The 14,681-nt window shown below is 39.6% G+C and overlaps 1 protein-coding gene across 2 annotated transcripts in view; it reads right to left on the bottom strand.

Moving 5' to 3' along the window:
• The window catches only part of Erich3 (glutamate rich 3), a 102,477-nt gene that overhangs the window by 9,508 nt on the left and 78,288 nt on the right, over positions 1–14,681 (bottom strand). For both annotated transcript variants that reach the window (XM_029537180.1, XM_029537181.1), the window contains exons 12-13: positions 9,985–10,395; positions 1,638–1,760 (exon numbers count right to left, since the gene is read on the bottom strand). In XM_029537180.1, coding sequence (XP_029393040.1) covers positions 1,638–1,760; positions 9,985–10,395 — 534 coding nt within the window. The remainder of the gene's footprint in view (positions 1–1,637; positions 1,761–9,984; positions 10,396–14,681) is intronic.

Here is a 14,681-nt window from a genome sequence, read left to right as displayed (position 1 = left end):
AAAAAAGAAATAGTCCATTTTTATTTCACTATAGACTGTGACTGACTGAGAACACAACTATGTTGGAACAATGGTGAACAACCCAGGATGTCAAATTTCTTCTTAGTTTATCTGTCACTGTTTAAATTCCTGCACAAAATGTTATTGAAAAGTCAGTTATGGAAAACACTTAAATAATGTCATCTGGTTTTTAAACCTGCCCTCTAAATTTATGGATTAATTAAAGAGCATTCATGAAAACAGGGGAATAAAATTGCCTAGTCACCATGTAATAATATACTGTCTAAATTCTGGGAGAAAATGTGCTAATGACACCCAGCTGAGCTATTATATGAACACACACAGCACAGAGAAGTCAAACAGAACATTCCCAAAGCACAAGACAGTGGGTAATTGAAGCCTTCCTCAGAGATAGCAGTGAGTAAAAAGAGTAGTTTTCATGGCGATCTCATGAGCTTTGAGGAAGCATTTTACAGAGCAATATTCATCAACAGGTCCACTGGAGCTGCGTCTGGAGCACGTGCCTGGTGGGGGTCAGATAGACTTAGTGCACATGTAACTTTTGTCTTTATTAGCTGCATGAACCTAGCAAAAGGCACCTCTCTAAGCTTTCATTTTCTTATCTATAAAATGGTAGTATCCACATTCAACTGGCAAAATTCTTGTGGCAATCAATAGTGTTGTTTGTGTGATGTGGTCAGTACTGCGTCTGGTTGTAAGAGCATCATGACTCCCCCCTCTTTCTTCCCACGGCCTTTGGTGAACTAGACTTCCTTCCTGGAGTGCAGACTCCTCAAGAACATCCTTGTATATAATGTATGTTTGGGAGGTTCACCAGAATTCCTCTAAAGGGATGTCCCCTCCAATAGTTCAGCTTCACTCTCCTGTGACTCCACATACTGCAAATGTCACCTGACTCTTTCATACTGCCCAAAGTGGAAGGAAGTCTCTCGTGTACCTTCTACGGCATCCATGAAGCTGTCTCACCATGCTTAATAACTTGTGTTAAACATTGGAGATAGAATGACGTGGTAAAGAGAATGAGTTCCCATCCACACATACATTCAAACCAGAGCGATTTTAAAACAGCATTCATCACAGACATAGAACATTGACCAAATGTGTGAGTCACATTCATTGACTTGATGCTTATCGGGAAATCCTAAAGATGAACTATCAGTCCCATTATACATCAACAGCACTGAATTCTTCCCTAATTCTGAAAAGGCTAAAAAGTTTACACGGACCCTTGTAAGGAATGGTCTACTGGAGCTTTTAATGTCCATTACCTTGTTATCAAAGGTATATTCACCTGTTTGGTCAGTTAATGTAGAGAATGGCTATAGCATATGACTAATCTGAAAATTAACACCAGAATTTTTTTTTTAATCTCAAGCATCAACTCATTTTAAAAAACACAGCATTTGTAGCTAATTTCAGTTTTAAAGCTCATCTTCAGGACTCTGGACCAATTCCTGCCATCATATCCCATATCCATTAGAAGAGAATAAAATTAATTATAATTAATTTAAAAGAGGCAAATGAACAAAACAAGGACTTGAAGATGAAAGACAGGGACAGGGCAGCATCTGTGGAGAATTCCTAAGGATCTTCACTAGGTAATGGCCAGTCCTTACCTCTGCCCAGGTTGAGCTCCGGTTTCCTCATGGGTGTCACCCCATCATCTGTGGGGCTCAGTTCAGGAGCAGAGTTAGAGCAACAGTGACCAGGTTCCTGGGCTTCACCTGTTATCTGTCCAACTGATTGGAGAGCACATAAAATATCAAAAAGCATAAGAGAGGTCATAGGAACACCGGCATTTCACATCATTCAAGCAAGTGGGATGAATTTAATTTAAACAGATTCACATGAAAATGTGACTTGTTTCTAAGAATAGAGATCAAACAGCTTCTATGATTCTTTTTTTTAGAGCAAAACACAGCACACCATAGTCAATCATGAAGGGAAGAGACACATGCAAAGAAATACTTCCACTAAAATAAGACAACAGTCAATGCAGTGATAGTCGCCAAGAGCACATGCCATGATGATGTGAGTGGAGAAGCAGCCAAGTTGCCCTTTGCTTTCTAGAAATGTGTGTTCTCTATCTGATGACACCAATCATTACTGCTCCTTTAGACGGCTATCCCTACTCCTGCTGACCGCACCCAGAGCATTTCATCCATTAGTAGATTTAATGATTTGACCCCAGTGCTCACCCAATATGAACAGAAGCCATAAGAGGCTTCCATGGAATTCCTATCAGTTTGACAGTACACACTCCTACACATATTTCTATTCTATGATGCTGATTACTACCATAGACCTCCAAGGCACAGAGGTCCAGGTTCAAGTTCCATGCTGTTTCTTTGGCTTACCTATCTGTCAAGAGAGATATGGAATCAAAGGTATCATGGGGATTAAATGAAGTACAGTATACAGAGCATGCTGGGCTTCCCTGTGCTAACAAGTACTTCTGTGTTCTTGATAGCCGTATCTACTGCTACAGGACAGGGTCCTTAGTAAGCATTTTGCATGTTTTGCCACCCACACCCAAGCCAGCATTGTTAACCAAATGTAAAGTCAATTACATTTGGCTTTAGTGTCTGACAATTCTAACTGCTGGCCGTCTGAAGGCCTGTGCCTCTAACTTCATAACGCCCATGACTATACATCACCTTGTGGTTAACTCAGTCAATAATATGAGACTGAGATCTGCTTTCTGTATCAATCTCCTGTCTGCCCCTCTACTTTTGTGCTTGTCCCCTTTTTTTCTTCCTCTTCCCCATCTTCTAACATCATGATCCAAGGACTATGCTTTGAAGAAAGAAACAAAAAACAAAAAAACAAAAACAGAGCTATGATGCCATCTCTAACTCTTGACTAGTTTAAAATAAGTTTCTGAGAGGTAGTTAATGAAGAAATACTGTGGTATCTATGATGGATCCCAGTGGGTGAGATGATGAATTGATTGTTGATCTTAATACAAATGTGGGAACAAAAAGAGGAATGTCATATAGCTCAGGTATATTGTTTACCTTTTTCTTTGAGCATTAGGTTTCTTCATACATCAAATATACAAGCTGAAACATTTACATACAACATTATAGTTTGGAGACCACTTTTCCTTGTGACAGCCCCATTAAAGTTGGATGTGATTCTAAGTCAGCTTCAAGGTATTAACAAATGGAGGATACATAATGCACATATCATTTTTCTATTATGATAATGTCATTGTAATGTGATGTATTTAAGGCTTAAGCAAGCAGTGGTTTGGGGATTTGTGTAGCAGTTGACTCAGTGATGGCAATCACCAAGACGTTAAGGCCCAGGATGGAGGTTGACTCAGCAACTGCTGACAAGGCTGAATTTTTGCAGTAGAAGCAGACTTCTGGGTCTATCTTAAATACCAAAATCTGCTAGGAAATGAGGGTTTGATATTTTTTTTAACTGAAAAAAAAAAGCTAAACTCCAATGGACAAATACTACATGTTCTCTGTCACATGTAAGCTCTAGATGCAAACTCACTTTTGTTTGTAGATAGGAAAGTGGGTGGTGGCTTGGAATGGAAGGAAGAGGTCTTGAGGGATAGAAAAGGCAGAAAATATCCTGTCATGGGAGAGGCATGATGTAGGAGGGGTGTTTGTGTGGGAGGAAGGGAACCAAGAAGGAGGGAGTGAGGAGGAGAGGGCAGGTTATAGTTGAACCAGAAAAAAAAGGTGCATTATATATGGATGTGAATGCTATAATTAAATCATTAAAGTGTTATGTTAACTGAAAATGTTGAAGAAATATGGCTAATAACAATATAATTAATAGTAATGGTAACAATAATAAGAAACAATAGTTAAATAGCAGCCACTGCAATAAAATCTAGTCTGTCTTAGAAGCTATGCATTCATCTCACCACTATGACTCTCTTCAAGTCAACAGTGAAGTGGTCTTCTAGTGAGTCAGGGCTGAAGTTACCATCTGGCCTGTATGCTGACCTCCCCAGGGGGAAGTGCTAAGGAGCTGAAGTGACCTGTCACAGCTCAATACCCTTAGCTTCCAGTAGGAACTGCATCTTAGATGTGTCATGCTAAAGTAGTTATCAATTCTAAATTGCGGGCCCAAGAGCTACATGGAAAAGAAGAGGAGACTGGCTCTGGACCTCTTGGCAGGGAGGCCATTCTGCTCCAGAGGCTCCAGCCCTGGTCAGGCCCTCACTCCCCTTACTGCCATTGTGAAGGAGAGTTTTCTCATTTCCCTGCAGCTCTAGCATCACTGCAAGCTGACACATGGGAACAGTTCTTACATTTCTGTGTGTTCCCTTCCCCTTTCTTGTGAGAAATGACCTCCAGGGAGATCCTTGTGTTTTCCTCTTGTGCTCTTGTCTAACAAATCCTGTGGATTGTGCAAAATCTGGATAGAGAAGATGCCCCTGGCTCAAGAGAAAACTTGAAACTTTCAAAGTACAGTCCATTACATTCTTCCTGATTTCAACCCAACGGAGGGAGGGAAACACTAGGCATAAGAGCTCATATTACCAATTGCACTGGTATTCTCCAGATTTTTCTGCTTAGCCTCCTCTTGAATGTTTCCAATTCCCACCTTCTCCTCTGCTTGAGAAACAAAATGAACTGGCCACATCTTAAAGCATACTGAGACTACTGAGAGGCTCAACAGCAGATGAAAATGATCCCAATGGTTTGATCTAAAACCCTTAAGCCATCAAAAATCCATGGAAACGGAGTGAAGACAGATCGAAGTTCAGTTTCAGCCCACAGTCACCTTGGAGGGTATCTTTGTGTCTTGATCATTCTTTATAGATAATCATTTATAGTCTCAAAAGCTCACCATGACAAAACTCACACCTCACATCATGTGCCTCCACAGTGGAGATGTTCTGGTGTTACCTTTGACATTGAAGCACGGCCCACAGAACTCAGGATTAATTACAAACTCAAGGCCACAGCTGTTCAAGGGCAAATTCTATCCCTCTACTATGGTGAGAGTCATCCTTCTTAAACTTTCTGATCATGTCATCTGTCCACTCTTAAATTTCCAGTGAACATTTTTCCCATGGCAGAATGAGTACTGCACAGTGTTCTGTAAGTCTGCCTCTCTGACCTCACTTCTGTCTGTGTCCCTGTTCCCCTGCCTACCCCTCTTTCCCCTCCCTTTCACTCAAATCCATTACACCAGCTTCCTCTCCAAACTTGTGCCATCAGGACCTCTCCAACCCAGGCAGCCTCCTAGCTGTCCTTTAGAACTTCTGCAGGTGATAGAGTTGCTGCCCTCTGCCCTGCATCATGACCTCTTCAAATGTTCTATCTGCAGAGAGGTCAGCCCTCAAAAGGCATTCCCTAGATAATCATTCTGCCTCCTCAGGTCTGTGCCCCCTGTTGTGTTGTGTGATTGCAACCTTTGTATAGTCATGGACTTCATGATATTCACACCAGGAACAGTGTTTGACAGAAAGCATATGTCCGGTGCACAGTGGCAGAGGAATCTACTGGAACAGACCCTGAATACTTCCACAGTCGTTCCGACCTTATACTTGGACCTCAGCTCAGAAGGTTTGTTTTCCCCCTCAGGCCTGTTGTATCCTGTGCACATAACTACAAACCAAATTTTAGCTTAGTTATTCTTAACCTACACATAAAAATACAAAATAAAGCTGCAGATATTGATGAAGCACAAACTCAATTCCCCTAGCAACACACACACACAAACACACACACACACACACACACACACACACCAGAACTTACTTCTATAAGCCTTTTATATTTTATATTGTAGCTAACAGAAAACTATTCTTCCCTTACTTTATGTTCACAATCTGTAAATATATCTCTGTAAATTTTCTAGAATCATGTTTTGTTAGCCACAGCTACACATATGAGAAAGGCAGGAAGCTGTGCAGGACAAGCTTTTACTCTCGCCCTGCCCACCTCCCTATGAAAGTTAAACTTTGAGCCAATTGTTTGTAAGTGAGAAAAAAAAAGTTTATAAAGACCCATGAAAAATCTGCAACTTTTCATCCAGTAATTTCATATAACCTATCCTAAGGAAACACTTGTGAATTTGAAATAAATTGGGTAATCAAACGCTAAAGTGATGTTAATCATAGTCAGTATTTAAAATCTATCATAATGAAATGGAAAAATATAAGCATTCAGCAGTAGGGAAGGGGTTAGCTTCTGAGGAAACCCTAGAATGCCTGCTCAAGGCCACAGTCAAGTGACTGTGGTGACACATTGAAACACAAGGCAGATCACGCTTTATAAGTACTTTCTAAATTTATAAAATATGACAGTTAACTATAAAATGACAGTTTGAAAATTTAAAAACTGACAGAACATTGAAAGAAATTTTGCATTTAACAAATGCACGAAAAAATATGTACTTTATTTATTTATAGATGTTATTCCATGTGTATTATATAAAAATTAATGAAAAACAAACATTAAAATTAAACTTAGCTCATGCTTTAAAGCTTAACAAAGATAAAAGCTTGTCTAGTGACAAGCCTATNTTAATAAAAAGATAGCAAAGCATTTGTGAAATTAGAGATATACTATACTGAGAAAATGATGAACAAATATATTATCATTTCTAAAGCATGAGGAATAACATCTACTGATATGCACATCAGTTACTTTATTCATCAGCATATTACAACCCATTTTATAGACCCTTATTTTTCAAAACTTATATACTTATCTACTTATATAACTATAGGTAAAAACTTATGCTTCAAATATTTCAAATAACTTGGGCCTTTCTGTCATATATTTTGATACGTGGTGTTTATAGGATGAATTATTTACTCGAAGTTCTACTTTTGGCTGATTATTGCCCATGTCAAGTGATTCATGCATGCTTAATTTGTTTGGAATGTTTAGAACATGGAGCACTTCTGCCTGCTTAAAAATCCACGCCCTGATCTTCCAAGTCTATGCATTGGCATTGCAAATGTGGCAAAGAGCCTTGATGGGAGGAGTCTGTTGTGCGCCTATGTGCACTTATGAGACAGAGGCAGAGGGGCAGGAGATAGATGAAGCATGACTGGGAAGAAAAAGTCTGAGGGAAGACAGACTTACAGATGGTACAGCAGGATTTGAAATGAAGCTGGTAGGAGGTTGACCCAAGTTAGATGGGAAACTGGAGAAGAGAAGAGACTGAATTCTCCTCAAGCATCCAGAATCAATGCAAGCCATCCTTTTTGTTGGTTTTAACCCTACAGGGCTCTGATTTTCATCTTAAGAAGCATTGCATAGTAAGCATGTTATCCCAGACATTAAGTCTGGTCTATTAGGTTTTATTATAACAGTATATTATTATAGCAGTAGTATTAAACAAAATACTTATTTAAATATATTATGTTCCTAAACATTTCATTAATATGTTTAATATGTATACTGTCCTTGAAAGATGTATTACTTACACATATGTGTATGTATCTACACAGTAGCAACATAAAATATATGCACATATATACACATATATGTTGTTCATATACACAATAACTTGACATTAAGTATATATTTTACCCATGTTACTAATCTCTTAAGTATGAGATGGCCTTCTGCTCATTTTAAGAAACAGAGTCTCGACAACCTTGTTGATATTTATAATATATGACTGTATTGTGGGCCACAGAATGGGAACAGTTTCTAGGTTGGTTCAGGATTCCATGAGAGTGCAGATCTGGCAGGATTCTCCAACTCCAATGCAACCACAGTGGGCTTTCTTCAAACCATTACCCTTAATCCCAGACACTCATTTTTTTCTAAATATATGTGAGTTATTTATCACTGAAAGAACTTTCAAAACAAATATGATCCTAAAAAAAGTCCATATATCGCTTTGCTTGAATTGTAGTAAAGCAATAAACTTAAGAGTATACACAAGTGTGAGTGTAGGCACAGTTCATAAAACCCCAAGGGAAAGGGAGATTGGAGCAAGCTGCTAAAAGAACAAGTATGCCATCAAAATGTGGAGTGGGTTCTGGGCTTGGGCAGAAAAAGGGAGAAAGAATACAGGATGGGGGAAAAAACTATCAACAAATACAAATTGCACATGCAAATATCATAAATCATAACTAATTCTAATACTTTGCATGCTAATTTTAAAAAGATAAATATCCAGTTTTCTGAAATTAAAATAATGACAAAAATCAATGTTACATCTGTGTGTTTTTCCAATGCTGGAGCTCAAATCCAGGGCCATGCTCTGGGCTTGCTCTGTACCATTAAGCTGTGTCTTCAGCCCACATGTCATCCTTCCTTGTTAGTAACTTGCGAAATTTCCTAGATCTGTTATACTATACCAGAATATAATGACTAAATCCAAGATCAAAGATTTTAATTATTTTTATCAAAAGTATTTCAAGAATATTTTAATAGAAATTTTAGTTTGCATAAGAAAAAGGCTTTTGAAATGTCAGTACTCTTTGTAGAATAATTTGAGGGTCAAGATTGATAGGCCTAAGAATCTCTCCCTCTGGTCTTTTGGACCAGTTAAAAGTATAAAATCCAGTTTTAGGTTATACTACCTATTTTTGAGGGCTTACTTGCAGGTCATGTCCCTGTGTAGATCACCAATCCAGATCACTTTGCCTTGTGCCCCCACCCAACCAGAGCACCTTGCCTTGTGTCCCTGCCTTTACATTTGAATCCAGCATTAGCACAGTCCTCATGAAACCTTGCTTTCCTTTTTAGAAACATCTTGAGATTATAATGTAATTTCATCATTTTCCATTCCCTTTTCTCTCTCTGATTTTAAATGTAGTTAATGACCTTAGCCCTGTCATTGACCCTTCTTAACATGTTCTGGTAGGAGTTTCCCTTCCACATCTGTTTTGACTATATTACCATGATACACTACAAGATTACATTAACAGTTCAAGAGGAAGATAACTGTTCAGTACAAACTATTCCTACTTTTAAAGATCTAAAAGGTATAGCAATTAATAGGACTCGAAGCTTAAAAAAATAGCTGGACTTTGTAATATTAAAATGTGAAACAAATTTATTGTGGAACCCTGAAGAATGGTTGTGGCAAAGTCAGGGGGAGGGGCAACTAGGGAAGGGCAGGACCTGGAGGTCTGGTAGAGTTCAAGGTGCTCTTTGAGAAGCAGCTGTCAGGCGGGTATCGCTCACCTGTCTACACACTCAGCTCAGTCCCCTACTTGCTTCTGAGAGGTGACAGCAGCCTGTGGTTGCCCATGCATCTGTGGTCCTGGGGACATGCTGCACTGCGTCCTAAATGTCCCTCTTCAAACAGGACCTGCCCATGCACCCTGGAAACCCCAGGATGGTGAAAGAGCTCAGAGTCAGGAAATATTTGAGAGTGAAGACTGAAATACCTTGGAGAATCTTCATTTTTTAAATCAAATCTAAGTTACAGTGACAAAGAGATAATAGAAGTCTATAGAAACTCTAGAACCACCCCACCTGACCCAATGCAGAATGCCCTTGGCTGTTCAGTTCTCAGCAGTGTAACCCTCTTAAGAAATATCTGCTTCCCCTGGAGACCAGACATGGCAGTGCTTATGAGATGCAGTGAGTTCATATCCAATATTGGTACAGCCATGCATAAGACATGCTGAGCACCATCCACGTGAGCTATGCACATACAAATGTATACATGACTCAGAACAAAGAGCAATGTTAGTATTAATCTCTAAAAGGCCAGACAAATCTTTGACTTCATACATGCATTGCGTTTTATTTGATTCTTGAGATAGAATTATCATAGGAAGGAATTTACAGAAAATAGGAAACAGGCTATTTAAGAATGACGAAGTGATTTTCTAAAATGCAATAGAAGGGAAATAGCAAGCTGAAAATACATGTGTAATTCTGTGACAAGAAGAAAGGGAAATATAGAATCCTTCCAGAATCATCCAGCCGATTGCTCTGGCAGTAGCAATGACCAAATCAGCTTCCATGCACAGGTACAGCGGCATGACACCTCATGGGCTGTACTTACCCTCTTCTTCCACCCCAGAGAGGCCTGCGTCCTTTTGGAGCTGACTCTTAGCCCTCACCTCTGAAGAAGCCACCCGCCTAGACTCCTTGGGTTCACTCTCCGATAAAGCTTGGGTTCCCATAGTTGGTTTTCCCTCAGTAACATGCATGCCGCTGAGCTCGGCCAACCAAGGTCCGTTATGCCCGTCTAGTTTGGTGATTTCTTGCCCTTCGACCTCAGTTTCCAAGTACTTCTTGATTGGAAAGTGTGGTTTTTCTGGGTCGTTTTCCTGCAGATCCTGAGGAGAGGAACTTCTGGAACTTCCCTCTTCGCTGACAGAGTCAGCTTCCCCGCCCACCTCTGTAGAATCATCTTCACTTTCACTAGAGTAAGGGTGACTTCTAGATGAGATTGATGACATGGTTTTAACATCTACAAAAACAAAAAATGATACCATTTTTTGTTATATCCTGAATTTATCAGCTGACATTGAAATATATTTGGGAAATAACCATATGAAATCTTTAACAAACGTTAGGGGAAATTGTTCACTTTCTCAATACATTCTCTATTATCATAATAGAAGAAAAAATGATCTATAAACCACCGAGGTTTTTCATTTTATTTTGGTTTGTTTTTATTTATGTGGTCTTTGTTGCTTTGTTTTGATTTCTCTTGTAACTTTGACATGGAGTCTCATGATGCAGCCTGCACTGCCTTCATTCTCCAAGAATCCCAGCTTCTACCTCCCAAGTGATGCTACTACACCTGTACCCCATATCCAGCTTATGAACAATGGAAGATTTTTAATAGACCACATTTAACTGAAAACCATCTCCAGGTTGACTTGTCTCTGTGAACCTCTAGAACGGCTATACATATTTTCATTATTTGAAATTTCAAATAATGGTTTTTTTTTTATAAGAACACACATTTCCTTCCTCTCCTGGTTAGCCACATCAGTAATTTCAATTATTTTATCTACTTTAAAACATACCATCCTAGAACACTCTGGTGTCTGGGTACTATCTCTGCATTTACAAAGTAGATAGGTATTAATGGTTTTAGGGTCTGTGTATTTGTAGATACTCCCTTCTTAGAGTCATTATAAGAAAGATTTAAAATGGAAGCTGCCTGCAAAGAAGACATGGAGTACATGCTCCAGGAGGAAGTCTTAGGGGAATTAGGAAGCCAGACAAGGATGGGAGAGGGACAGCTCAACTGAAACCATAGGAACTTCAGAAGGGAGAGTTGTACTAAAAGGAAATAATAAAAGTAAGAGGGAGCTGGGATTTCACACTTTGAACCAGTGAGATATTGGCTGTGAGCAACCCTAGGAGGATATGAACTCCCTAGTTTCTCTGGGTAGTTTATGACCGAGGGTGAAGAAATTCCAGTACCCCAAGGCAATCCCTGAAGAAGACAGGAGACAGAAACCAGGAAGCCGACCACAGAGCAAAAACAGAGGCCCAAGCTGAACTCCCAGATGGAGCCACAGATATATATATATATAATATATATATATATATAATATATATAACATATACTAGTCAAAAATGTCTTGCACCTGAACCCAACCAGGCTTTTGGAAACTCTCAAGAATTTATATACATGTTGAATATCTATAAGGAAGAGGCACTGTGTAAAAGTCCCTGCTTACATAACATTACTTCAGACAAGAGAAACACAAAGTTAGTGTTTGCTTTCTAAAACAATTGCTCTGAAATCATTTTATAAATACTTTCCCTCGGCGGGGTATCAGGGGCCGCACATTAGTATAGACTCTGTCAAGTGAGTCCCAGGGCTTCCTAGCTTTCCAGTTCACTTGCTGATTCTTCTATCACTATGTGACAGCTACAGACACTATGCCTGCTAATGTGGAGCTAATGATGAAAAGTAACTAAATAAAACCACCAGGCTTTCCTTCTTCTTCCTCCTGTCCCTCTTGGCTCTGCCAGCTCCCAATGGCTCATTTTAACATTCTAAGTACAGCCATGGAGACATACCAACACTTCCGAGAAGGCACAAGTGAGGCTTGAATGATTTCTTTAAGCAGCAGGCTCTTTTAAGTGCCATTCATCTCATCCCAATATCTCGAGAGAGCCCTTGTCTGGGCCGTTGGCTCCCTGCTCTACCTTCTACATCTGCACCCGCTGTCCACAATTCAAGGGGATCAACCTCTCTTATTTGTACCAATCCAGAAACTTTGAGTCTACACTCAGCAGCTCTTGGAAATACTTCACACAATTTTAAAGAACAACTCATATGTATTAGTGGTCCCATGGATGACTCTATCTGATGCACCGTGAGCTGAGACATGATGTTTAGCTGGCTTAGAGACCCCAGAACTGCATGTAATGACCAGGTATCTATTGGGAGGATGATTCCCACATCAGGCTCAGTGAATCATTCACATGATAATAAATAGCCACTCCCTCTATCTTTCTTTAGTAGCTTCTATTAGGTATATTATCTGATTTCAAAATGCTGACAACTCATCATGGTTCAATTTTGAGAAAAGTCAGTAAATAAAGAAGGGGAACTAAGAGGCCTCAAAGTGACAAGCAGACCTGACATCTGATACAAACTCATTTCCGTTTCCAAATGTCTCCCTCACCTCCTGATATAATTTACACTCACTCTCACTCCTTGTTCCCATTTCTATACAGATCCTGGAGTAACATGGGGCCCAGAGAAAAAGCTTCAGGATCATGCAATGGGATTTCCACCATGAGTTGTATTTTTTTTTATTTTATTTTAGAAACAAAGCATAATTTATATTTTAAAAAGTTCATATAAAGCAATCTTGAGGACATATTTGAATCTGTCTGTCATTAGAATAGAAAGGCTATTGGAGGCAGATAGTAAAGCAACAGCCTCCTGCCTGACTCTGATTGTCCCACAAAGTCTCCTCCACCCCAGTCCTGTGGTTCAGAAAACCTGCTCTTGGTTTCCTTGGCCAGGAAAGGATGTGTCCTCGGTGCCTGAGGTTCTGCCAAAGCCAACTGCATGTTCCTCGCTCACCCCAGACCCTAGCAGAATTATTGCTTTCCCCTGGACATCCATTCAGTCTCCATCTGTGTCATCATCCTTTTTCTGTGTCACTAACAATATCGACCAACTACACGGACTCACCACCCATAAATGCTGAGAGCATCCCATGTGCCCGGAAATATCCTGCAAAGGAGAGAACGCAGTGCCTTGGCCTCTGCATAGAGTGCATGTTCTTGGGTGACTATCTCTTGGCTCTCGTTTGCAAAAGAGATGGATGGCTGCACTGTTTGCCTGGTGTCTGTTCACTTCCCTAGCAGCACCATGGAGACCTCGCAGAAAGGGTTGCTGCCTTACCATCAGGACCTGCACGGAATGTCTAAAACCAGCGACAAGAGCCTGCTGGGTTTGCAACAATCCCACTCCTCAGTACGGAGCATGCTTTAAAATTTGCTAGTTCCTCATAGTCCAGGTTTTTACCTTGTTCTGTTGTTGTTGTTTAAGCTAGAATATAAATATATCATAATTTTGATTAAAATTTTATATCAAGTCCATGGAGCCCAACCCAATAAAGCCTACAGCCCTTTCAGCTGTGATGCTAATGGCATCTTTCTTTTTACTAAGTTTAAGAAGTCTCCATGAATGACACCTTCTTATCTTCTTCATCCATGTCCAGGACATATGGTTACATGTATCATACATACATACATATATGTCATACATATATGACTCTTGTATACTCATGAGTTTGTGAACTATTATATCTCATACCAGGTATCAGGATTCAGGTGAACTCTCCACAGACAATACCTAATGAGACAAGTAATTGATACTCAATCTACATTCTAGAACAGTGGTTCTTAACCTTCCTAACACTGCAACCCTTTAATACATTTCCTCATGTTGTGGTGAAGCTTATAAAATTGTTTTCATGGCTACTTTAAACTGTATTTTTCTACTGTTATGAATCATAATATGAATATCTGACATGCAGGATATCACATGCCTGTAGGTGCTGTGATCTACATGTTGAGACCCACTGTTTTAAAATGAATAGAGAATTTAAAATGTGGAAATACAAATTAAACTAATTTATGAGCCAATCATTTGTCCTAAGAGCAGGCATATGATCACCAAAAAATATTTATCACTCATTAAATTTTTTCAATCCACCAGTGAGATAAATGTCTACATTACCTTATAAGGGCATATCTGCTGACAATACAGCTGCAACAGGAAGAAAGGGCCCCAGGGTGTGTAGCCACCTTTACACTCTGGTTGAACCTGCTAAGCCTCATAGTGAATACAGCATTGAGATTAGAACAATCACAAGTCACACCATTCCACCTATACCTTTATGTATTTGTATATTGACCTGGTCAATCAACCTTCCTTCGGAACTGTACTAAGTCACAGGATTACTACTTGTACCATACAGGTGCAGGAGTGTAGTGAAGCCGGGTGCTGTGCCACATGCCTCTGTCCCCAGAATATGAGAGGCTGAGACAAAAGGACCTCAAGTTCAAGGCTAGCCTTAGAAACACGGTGAGATAATGCCTTGAAAAGTCAAAACTATAAAGAAAGAATTAATTTGATGTTATTTCGTGTAAACTACCCAATGGTAAATTTAATCAGTTTTTTGTTTGTTTATTTTTTAATCTGTGACTTCCTACTCCAGGAACCATGTTATTAAGAAATGGCTGGCTGTGAGCATAGAGCTGACTCAG

Source organism: Mus pahari, chromosome 4 (genome assembly GCF_900095145.1).
Source record: "Mus pahari chromosome 4, PAHARI_EIJ_v1.1, whole genome shotgun sequence".
NCBI lineage: Eukaryota > Metazoa > Chordata > Mammalia > Rodentia > Muridae > Mus > Mus pahari.
This window is presented reverse-complemented; position numbering and strand designations above follow the sequence as displayed.